The 11,045-nt window shown below is 40.3% G+C and overlaps 2 protein-coding genes across 2 annotated transcripts in view; one reads left to right on the top strand and one right to left on the bottom strand.

The window, feature by feature from the left end:
• Window positions 1-6,538, top strand: part of dclre1c (DNA cross-link repair 1C, PSO2 homolog (S. cerevisiae)) — a 52,647-nt gene extending 46,109 nt beyond the window's left edge. Inside the window, exons 12-13 of the mRNA XM_043713229.1 lie at window positions 2,295-2,397; window positions 5,016-6,538. Of these exons, the coding sequence (XP_043569164.1) occupies window positions 2,295-2,397; window positions 5,016-5,947 (1,035 nt within the window). The 3' untranslated portion in view covers window positions 5,948-6,538. The remainder of the gene's footprint in view (window positions 1-2,294; window positions 2,398-5,015) is intronic.
• Window positions 6,539-7,143: 605 nt separating this feature from the next.
• The window catches only part of LOC122561879 (histone-lysine N-methyltransferase SUV39H2-like), a 38,557-nt gene continuing 34,655 nt past the window's right edge, over window positions 7,144-11,045 (bottom strand). Inside the window, exons 5-6 of the mRNA XM_043714198.1 lie at window positions 10,887-11,016; window positions 7,144-9,523 (exon numbers count right to left, since the gene is read on the bottom strand). Coding sequence (XP_043570133.1) covers window positions 9,411-9,523; window positions 10,887-11,016 — 243 coding nt within the window. The 3' untranslated portion in view covers window positions 7,144-9,410. The remainder of the gene's footprint in view (window positions 9,524-10,886; window positions 11,017-11,045) is intronic.

The raw sequence follows: 11,045 nt of genomic DNA, 5'->3' as shown, positions 1-11,045 counted from the left end.
CTCCTCTTCCTCTTAAAAGGGACACCTTACATTGCTAAACTAATGCCCCTAGCTTTATTCTTTCCAAAAGAGGAAGTATCCGGTGGGTTTCCACACTATCCTGTCAGCCTAGGATCTTTGATATGAAAAGCAGATCCCTTCTCACTCCTCTAAGCTCCCGGGTATGGGCTCAATTTTCTTCCTAAGTCCTTCATCTCAACAATTAGTCAGTGATCCCTGTCTGAACTGCTACTGCAATTGTATTCTTTATAAAATAAACCAATATCATATAAAATATTTGCAGATATTACCAGGGTCGTGTGGAGCTGCAGTAGAACATCCCTCCTTTGCAATAAACCATTCCATTTGCCTTCCTAATCATTAACTTGGATTAAAAGGTTTGTTTCTGTCCTGTACATCTAAATGACTCTATGCACCAAGATATGCAGATCCCTCTGTCCCACTGTAGCAATTTTGTAATCAGCATTCTCTTCTCATACTGAACTTTTCAAGAAGGGTAATAGGGAAGTCCCTGGCAATTACATACCAGTCAGTCTCTCTTCTGTGGTCAGCAAAGTTGTGGAAAGAATTCTGAGGGATAGGATTTATGACTATTTGGCAAAGCATAGTGTGGTTAAAAGCAATCAGCATGGCTTTGTGAGGGGCAGGTCATGCCTCAAATCTTACTCAGATCTTTGAGGAGGTGTGAAGACAGGTCAACGGTCGAGCGGTGGATGTGGTGTATATGGACTTCAGCAAGGCATTTGATAGGGTTCCCCATAGTAGGCTCATTGATAAAGTCAGGAAGTATGGGATACAGGGAGATTTGGCTATCTGGATTCAGAATTGGCTGGCTGACAGAAGGCAGAGAGTGGTTGTAGATGGATAGTATTCTGCCTGGAGGTCAGTGATGAGTGGGGTCCTGCAGGGCTCTGTTCTTGGGCCTCTGCTCTTTGTAGTTTTTATAAATGACTTGGATGAGAAGTTTGAGGGGTTGGTTAGTAAATTTGCAGATGACACAAAGGTTGGAGGTATCGTCGTTAGTATAGAGGACTACTGCAGGCTGCAGCGCAACATAGACAGGATGCAGAGCTGGGCTGAGAAATGGCAGATGGAGTTCAACCTAGATAAATGCGAAGTGATGCATTTTGGAAGGTCGAACTCGAATGCTAAATATAGGATTAAAGACAGGATTCTTGGCAGTGTGGAGGAACAGAGGGATCTGGGTGTGCATGTACATAGATCCCTCAAAGTTGCCACCCAAGTGGATAGGGTTGTTAAGAAAGCATATAGTGTTTTGGCTTTCATTATCAGAGGTATTGAGTTTAAGAGCCGCGAGGTTTTGCTGCAGATCTACAAGTCCCTGGTGAGACTACACTTGGAATATTGTGTCCAGTTCTGGTCGCCCTACTATAGGAAAGATACACAGGCTTTGGAGAGGGTGCAAAGAAGGTTTACCAGGATGCTGCCTGGACTGGAGGGCTTGCCTTATGAAGAAAGGTTGACTAAGCTCGGACTTTTCTCTCTGGAGAGAAGGAGGAAGAGAGGAGAGGTGTACAAAATAATGAGAGGAATAGATAGAGTCAATAGCCAGAGACTTTTCCCCAGGGCAGGATTGACTGGTACGTGAAGTCATAGTTTGAAGATATTAGGAGGAAGATATAAAGGAGACATCAGGGGAAGGTTCTTTACGCAGAGAGTTGTGAATGCATGGAATGCGTTGCTAGCGGTGATGGTGGAAGCAGAATCATTGGGGACATTTAAGCGACTGCTGGACATGCACATGGATAGCAGTGAGTTGAGGGGTGCGTAGGTTAAGTTACTACGTTTGACATTAGGATTAAATCTCGGCACAACATCGAGGGCCGAAGGGCCTGTTCTGTGCTGTACTTTTCTATGTTCTATGAAGGAATGCTGTTCTTTACATTTTCTTGCACATTGTCCTGATGAGTGCAAGCTGAAAAACTTTGGCAAACTGTATCTTCACTCAGCAATAACCGCACTCTGTCCTTGTCAATTTTGTAACAATTCCTAGTTAGAATTAGAATTCCTAGTTTGGAAGCAGGCCATTCCTTCAAAGAGTATCCCATCCTATCCCAGTAACCCCAATTTAACCATGGTCAACCCCTAACCTGCGTATCTTTGGACTGTGGGAGGAAACCTGCAGACAGGGGAAGAACAAGCAAACTCCACAGATACCTGAGGGCAGAATTGATCCTGACCCCTGGCACTGTGAGGCAGCAGTGCTAACCAATGAGTCACCGTGCTGCCCAGTTGGTTAATTTAAAACTGTAATTCTGTTTCTATTCTGATGTAGTTTGAAGCCACTGGGGAGGAAGTGCTTAGGAGATGGTGAACCCATGTACAAACCACTGGGCAAGTTGAAAAGATCAAGGAATTGTTTTATCAAGGAGCAAGGTATGTTTGTTGGATGATGTGGAATGGAATATCTAAACTTTTTACAAAACTCCAGCTGAAAGAAAGCACCATCAAAGTTGAAACTAACTCCAAGGAGAACAAGTGTGTAACTAATTGCAATTACATGACAAATCGTTCATTCTCAAATAGCAGGAGGAATACAAACAAAGATCACTGACTGAGACCTCTCGCAGACATCAACTATCTTATAACTTTAACAGCTCAGAATCACTGCTGATGAAGACAAGTTATTTGCATTATTTTGTAATAGTTAGTAGCCTATGGATGACTGCTTGATGTTACTTAACTTCAACACATTTTTAAACAACCAGTTATTGACACAGCTCTGGAACATGTGGGACTTGAATCAGCGTTTTCAGGCTCAGACGAAGGGGCATTTACCACCTATTTTTGTATCATCTTCAAACTTGGCTATAGTGCATTTACTGTCCTTATCTGAATCATTAATGTATATTGTAAATAATTGTGGTCCCAATGTTGATCCCTAGTTGCCATCCTGAAAATGTCCCCTGTAATCTCAACTTTCTTCTATTAATCAGCCAAGCCCCTATATGTGCAAATATACTATACCTATCATCATGAGCCCTTGTCTTGTTACATAGCCTAATATGGTAGCCTCACAAACACCTTTTGGAAATTCAAATTTATCTATTCTGCTTGTTACCTCCTCAAACAACTCTTACAAGAACTCAGGCATTATTTCCCCTTCATGAAGCCATATTTATTTGCTAATTTACATATTTCTAAATGCTCTGATGTTACATTTTTGACTACATTAACATTTTCCTAATAGAACATAGAACAATACAGCACAGAACAGGCCCTTCGGCCCTTGATGTTGCTCCGACCTGTGAACTATTCTCAGCTCGTCCCCCTACACTATCCCAAAATCATCTATGTGCTTATCTAAGGTCAGATGTTAAGCTAACTGGCCTATAGTTGTTAGTTTTACCCTTCCTATTTTTTTGAATAAGTGTGATTCTCGGAAGATTACTACCAACGCATTCACGATCTCTGCAGCTACTTCCTTTAAAATCTTGGGATGCAACACACCAAGTCTTAACAGCCTTTAACACCATAAATTTTCTTAGTACCTTTTATCTAATGATAGTTATTCTTTATTCCATCTCTCTATTATAGTCCCTTGATTTTTTTTGGGATTTTTGGAATATTATTTGTATCAATCTTCAGATTTGAGGATGTTAAATACTTAATTAGTTCTTCTCAATTTCCCGATTTCCCCCTTTATTTCCCAGCCTGATTCTCGAAAGGGCCTTTAATCATGGTGGCTTTTCTTTTTCTTATTTAAAGAAGCTCTTGCTGTCTATTTTATGTCTTATTTGCTGGTTTAACTCAAGTTTATTTTCTCTATTTGTCACCTTATATTAACTTTTCAAACTTTCCCAGTCTTCTGGTTCACCATTAATCTTTGTCAAGTTGTTGTCTCTTGGTTCGACATCGTCCATAACTTCCTGGGTTAAGTTTTTGGGGAAAAAAAAACCCCTCCCTTGATGCTATCTTCCTTGCTGGAATATTTATTTACTGAGAGTCATGAATGAGTCTCCTAAAGCTTTGTCGTCAAACTGCATTCTATCATTTATACCATTCTCTGCTGCAGTGGTTTTCAACCAGTGTGCCATGGGAGGCATTCAAACATGCCATGTAATTCTGCACAAAGGCAGTGAACATCACTGTAAGATCTAAAGGTTTCTGGTTCAATTCCAGGTTAAGGCAGATTACTGATGGTAGCTAAAAGATTAAAAAATGGAGAAAAAAGTCATGGTGATCTTGGTGGTGAGGAAGTCGCTTAATTGTGTGTGATAGTACTTCTGGGTACATGAAGCAAAAAAAAAAGCAGACCCCGGCCTCTGTACCGGGAGGCCCAGGTTCAAGTCCCATCTGCTCCATTTTTTAAAATGCCCAGGCTAGGACTAGCCTACGTATGCTATGAATACTGGCTCTAGTTTGGTGCTCAACAATAAATGGTGCTCCTTTCCAGTGAGTTACTTGAATTATTATATACAGCAACATGGTTGACTTGGAACCTGCCCTCGCTAGCCACTCTGATTTTTAGGGATGGATAATAAACATTGTCCTTGCAAGGAACACCTCACTCCCATGAATTAATTATCTCTTTTATTTACTCGTGGGCATCATGTTTGTTTTTGAGCTGCTGCCCTGTTGGATTCCTTGATGTTATGTGAAGGGTAACCTCATTTGGAAAATGAAAAGTGAGCCATCTACACTTTATTGCAGTTGCCAGTGAAGAGTGGAACTGTGAAAGCACGAATGAAGTTACTCGGACAAGGTGCTAATGATGGTTTTTATTGAAAAGTGTAATATTGTCAATAGAAAACACTGGAATTTCTGGATGAATAAAGATCAAAATTCCAATGTGTTGCCTTTTATCACATCATTAACCAGTACAGACTGACTAGCCTATTTATAATTAGGTTATGCGAAAACCATTTAACTAACAGGTAATAAATATGGAAACGTTAACAATTTGCAACAGTATGCTTGATGTTTGGATGTACAATGGGATTACGGTATGACTTTTTAACTAAATTGCTTCATTTAAAATTGTTTTTAAACAGATGGAGACTATGATGACCTTTTTGATGATTCCCATCTAATTCCATTGAAGCAGAGGTTACAGTGTGCTCCACGTTCACAGCTGGATGAAGAAAACAGGGACCCGGAACAGCAGAGAGAGCAACAAGTCGACGAAGAGAGCGTAAGTAAACGCCCCATATATGTCAATACAGAGTTCCTAGAGTGTGAAGAGTCAAATGATGATGATGACAACGACGAAGATGAAGAGGACAAAGAAGCTGCAACAGTTTACCAGAAAAGGGAGCTGAATCCCATTTGGAAGGGATCAGTCCCCGATCTCTCAGTGCACTGCTCCTCAGGAGGGAAAGCAGGTGAGACCGGGTCGCCACAGTGGGATATGTTCTTCAAAGCGGAATCCGTTTTGATATCGGAAACCGAAGAGGATTCTGAGCCTCTGAGGGAGCAAGAGGTGTGTTCACAATCGCCAAAACTGTTCAGTGATTCTGAGGACGGAGATTCGGTCCACCTTCCCTCTCAAACATCGTCCCAATCGACACATATATCTGAACAAGGAAGTCAGGGCAGCCTGTTTGGTGAGCCAAATCACATTCCAGAAAATAGAATGGGCTCTGGGAAATTCACCAAAGAGAAACCCCCATTCAGCACAGCTCTGGATGTTGAGAAAAGCAACATCAACTGGGATGTTCAGCAACATCATCAATTCCATCCAGATCTGTCTGCTGCACTGCTAAATACTGATCATTCAAACAGTAGCCAGAAGGGAGAGGGACAACAAAATTCAATTCCTGTTTTCAAGTCTGGCTCACAGACATCCTCAGACTTTGAAATACCATTAACGCCAGACTCTGACCTGCCACAGCCAGAGGAACTAAACATCCTTTACAATAAATTAGCTTCTGGCAAAACCATAACAATCAAGGCACCTAAACAGATAAGTGGTGGTAAATCCTAGCAGTACAATTGTGGATACATCCCAGTGTCGGAGATGAGAAGCACAACGCCAGAACAAAAAAGATCCATCGGATTGTGATCAATTTTCTTTCTACAACTATTGACTGATGGGGGAATTCACAAGATTTTATGTTTTGTACACTCTCAACTATTGTTATTTATCACAAACGTTTTGTATTTATTCATCAACTTTGGACAAATATTTGTTCCCTCAGTTCTGAGAACAGTTCATGGCCAATACTACCCAGTAGGATCATATACTACTCCCTCAATGGGGGACCGCAGCAAATAAAAGACATCTGTTCCTTTATGTACAATCGCATTACAGAACATTTGTTTCACCAGCCATTGTCCAGCGAGTCAAGTCTTATACTCTTCATTTGTATAGTCTTCAAGACAGAGTTTGACATTATCTTTTTGTGGACAATTTCCCCTTGCGCTCTGCAAAAATTGCTTTAGATTTGTTGAGTCTTCAGCCAGAGGGTGGGGACTCTTGTGGAACTCATTGCTGCAGAGGCCAAGTTATTGAGTGTATTCAAGGCACAGATTGATCCTCTTACAAGTCAAGAGCCTATCTATGGTTAGAGGGAGAAGGCAGGAGAATGAGGTTGAGAGCAGAGTGTGAGCTGAATGGCCTAATTCTGCTCTTGTTTAATGGGTATTGAGGTGAAGAGAGAGAGAGGTATCTCAGTTCTACACCAGGGGCTGGTGCAATCATTTCAGCCAAATGTTGCATTTTCCATATACTTACTAGAATTTATTTTTGTGACTGGTAAAACCAGCCTGTATTACCCATTTCTGGAGTTGCTTTTTTTTGAGAGGGCAGACACTTCTTTTTCCTTGGTAGCCTAAACAGAAATGTATCAACAATGATCGCATGGCAGAGTAATTCTGCACCTATATCTTGAGTAATGGGGTGGAGGGAGATAGAGGGAGCTCACTACACCAGCTCCATGCTGTAGAACAATTCAAGCAAGAGTTAAAAGCTAGACCGGACCAGGCTGGGGCATTGCCTCATCTGAAGGCCAGGAGGGTTTGAGGAGGTAGTGAGGTGACAATTACCATTTCAAACCTTTTAGTCAAGATCCAATCATTTGAAACTGTGGTGGCTATGATGGAATTTGGACTCTGTTCAATCCAGAAACAAAACCCTGTACTCTTTATTCCCAGTGATGTTAAAATCAGCAATGGACCAACTTGAAACATTGACATTTATTCATTCTTTGAGCAAACATGTCATACAGCACCAGTTTTCAATTCACAGCTCAGTATAAAGAGGTATACAAGACTTGAAACAATCCTACAAAAGTAAAGAAAAATATATCCATTTCAACTTTATTTTCTTGATAGCCTAAAGCCAGAGGGTCATCCACCAATTCCCCTTTTGTTAAATAGGAGTCTCCACCTTGTAAGTTTAAAAAAAACTTTAATTTACCAAGTAGATTGATTTTAAAATGTTGCATCATTGCACCAAAACATGACACTCAAGCAGCTTTCAGTTCAAAGGGGTGATTTGTTTTTTGGGCTGGAGTGCAGTATATCCTGTGTCCACTGAGGAACTGCTTCAGATCACCTCAAATTACATTCAGCTCATTTATGATGGTTTGGACACCTCTAAGTAAGGCAGGAATCCTCAGTACAATTAACATTGCTTAGTGGGAATCTGGCTAACAATATCATCCATCCCACTGAGCGATGACTGAGCAGAGTTTCACTTTTAAAAATCAGGTTAAAAAAAGGCTAACTGCACGGACTGAAACCACCTTTAAACTTGCATGCTCACACCACACTCTGGTGCCTTCGTGGCAAGCCTTGGACTAAACTGTAACTAGATTACCGTGAATCACTGTTTCATTACCAATAGGACTGCTACTGAGCTTACACCAAAAACAAAGACATAAATTTCTGGCTGGAACTTTTTAAACTTGGGTTGTCACTCAAACTACAATTGAATCTGGAACTTGCTTTTACCTGCTCACAATGTAATGCTTCTTTGACGTTCCATGTTTTACTCAAATTCAGGCTGCAAATGTAAATTACTACTGTTTTAAGGAGAGCACTCCCTCAAGCACAGTAGTTATGACTTGAAGCATTTTTTTTTTAAAAAAGCATCAAAACAAATCCTCTAAAGACACTCATTGCAAAATCTTTGGATGAAATCTCATCAAAGCAACAGTATCTTTACAGATTTTCCCTAAATTGTATTTAAAGTACTAAACCTACAAAAGTAAAGAAAAATATCAATTTCAGCTTCTTTTTCCTTGGTAGCCTAAACAGAAATGTATCAACAATGATCGCATGGCAGAGTAATTCTGCACCTATATCTTGAGTAATGGGGTAGAGGGAGCTCACTACACCAGCTCCATGCTGTAGAACAATCACTCCAGCTGTCTAATGTATTTAGGAGCAGCACACACAAACACAAGCTGGGTAAAGAAAGTAATACCAGCTGTGATTACAGCTTGAACAATAGTTCAATTTCTTAAAGGAAATCCATGCTTGTATTAAAATAAAAAGGATTCCAAAGTAGAGGCACATCAGACTCAAAACTCATCTGTTTTTCCCACAGCACATTTTGTTGTGTTTATGTGAATCTATAATTGACTGCCTACTACTCTCAGAGCAATTTTGCAACTAATGTTTAATAGTGCTGCAATATTTAGCATAAAGTAAGAAAATATTCAAATTTCTGTAAAGGTACTATTAAAGGTTTAAATATGTGACAATCTCAAAACAGACATTTAAAACAAGCTCATAAAAAGATTACAAAGGACTCAGGTCTTGCTTAATTTTGGGGTGTAACCTTACAAATTATTAATGTAACTTGCCCCATTATTATGGCTATCCTTCATCCAAAATGTACACACTCTTGTTGCTTACTTTGAGTCTGAATATGCTCACTCTCCTTGGTATTACAGAGGTATTAAATAATTAGGCATAATCAACACTCATGGTAGCACAAAGATTATACGGAAGCCACTTCAGAGGGCATTATCTTCACTATATACAAAAGGGGAATGCAGAGAATCTTTGCTGATACATCTAGAATGTGTGTGTCTGAACAATAGCTACATTCACTCAACTGAAACCCAAAGACGTAAATCCATGGAAAAAGGTGGGAGGACGTACTGGAATAAAATTGTCCTTTCCAAAAAAAAATGAAGAGGGTGGAGAGTGCTCTGCTAAAACAGGGTGTGCTGCATTAAGAGCATTGCAACAGTGTTGGTCAGTGACCACTTGTATTCAGGTTACAAACAGTATCAATGATTTGATGCAAAAGGCAAACAATTATTTCTCCCAAGGAAGCCGTCCCATAGATCTGCATCTCCACCAAGTGTACATGGATGCTGCTTATTTCAACTTTCCCAAGGGTCATCATCCAAAGCGTTGATGGAATCAGGATACAAGAAAAAAAACACAATTCTATCTAAAAACAAAAAAAAAAACAATTTTCTTTGCAAATATCAGTTCATATATCCTCTGCAGGATAGGGATCCACACTTGCATTCCATCCTGGGCTGCCTTTTGGGTGGGCTGTTGACTTCAGAGGTTTCAGTAATGGATACATCACCCGAACCTACCAAAACCAAGTGTGTAATTACACTAACAGCAGTAAACAGCAAAACACTCAACAATAATGATATAATCCAAAGATCTGTAGAGATTGCAGAGTACCCAGATGCAGAGCGATCTCTGGGTGACTAAGTGCATGAATGAAGTTAGTACACAGATATAGCAAGTGAACAGGAAAACTAACAATGTTATGTTTTATTGCAAGGGACATGGAATGTCAGAGTAAGGAGGTTATGCTTCAGGTATAGAGGTCATTGGTGAGACCACATCTGGGGTTCAGCATGTAGTACTGATCACCATACTTACAGTAGGATGTTGACACACTGGAAACAGTTCAGAGAATGTTCTCTAGACTAACACAGTGAGTGAGTAAATAGCCTTAATGCTCGACAGGCTGAGCCTGTATCCTCTGGAGTTTAAAGCAATCAGAAATAATTGAAACATGGAAGATCCTTGGGGGGACTTGACCGGATGGATGCTGAAAAGATGTTTCCTTTTGTGTGTGAATTCACAACCAGTGGTCACTGTTTAAAAATGAAGAGATGCCCATCAAAAACAAATGAGGAAACATTTTTTCCTCTGAAGGTTGAGTGTCTTTGGAATTCTCTTCCTTAAAAAGATGTAGTATCTTTAAATAGTTTGAAGGCCAAAGGTGGATAGATTCGTTATTACCAAGAGGATGGAAGATTATTGGAGATAAGATGGAATGTGGAGTTGAGGTTAAAATCCGATCAGCCATGATCTTATTGAACGGGAAGCATGCTGAAAGGGCCAAGTGGCCTATTCTAGCTCAATGTTCACAGGAGCCCAATTTCAAGGGCTCCCAGTTATGAGAAAGGGTTCTCAATCCAACTCTTACTAGGATATGACAGCAAAAGTCAACATTAAGTTGGAAGACGTGCTCAAAAGAGATACAAGGCTTTCTCACAATGGAAATTTCAACAGTAGGACCTATTCTTTTGCCGTTTTATTCACGTTGCCTGTGCCCTCCGGAATCTACAGTTTAACCATGTTAAAGGATGTTAGTGCATCGGGATGTGACACTTGATAAATAACCCAGAGATCAGAAATTCAAAAATCCCATCTCAGCAAAGTAGGAGGCTGAAGCTGGTAACTGGTCACAGGGATGACTGGTCACATACACTACAGTGGTCAAAATGGACCACCTTCCATCAGAGAGGGAAAAAAAAGCCTCCTCTGTCACCAACATGTTGATTGACTAATACCTTAAGCCCTCTCAAAACCCTTTGAAATATCAATCATTGGGATTTTATGGGTGTGGTTTGTTCAGCCTCACACCAGGAAGAGGGCCACCCTGTCTCCATTGTGATTCAGGTAAATCCAACATTGGAAGATACAAGACGCACCTTTCATCTGATAGTCAAAGGTAAGTTCTTCCCCAACTTTTATAGAACGCGTTGAGAATAGTGCAATCCTCGGGAAGCGAGTATCCAAACTATCGATAAAAACATTGTAAACTTGAAGATTGGGATCACACTGCAGAAAAGAAAGTCAGATTTGAATGT

The sequence above is a fragment of the Chiloscyllium plagiosum genome, chromosome 23 (assembly GCF_004010195.1).
Source record: "Chiloscyllium plagiosum isolate BGI_BamShark_2017 chromosome 23, ASM401019v2, whole genome shotgun sequence".
NCBI lineage: Eukaryota > Metazoa > Chordata > Chondrichthyes > Orectolobiformes > Hemiscylliidae > Chiloscyllium > Chiloscyllium plagiosum.
This window is presented reverse-complemented; position numbering and strand designations above follow the sequence as displayed.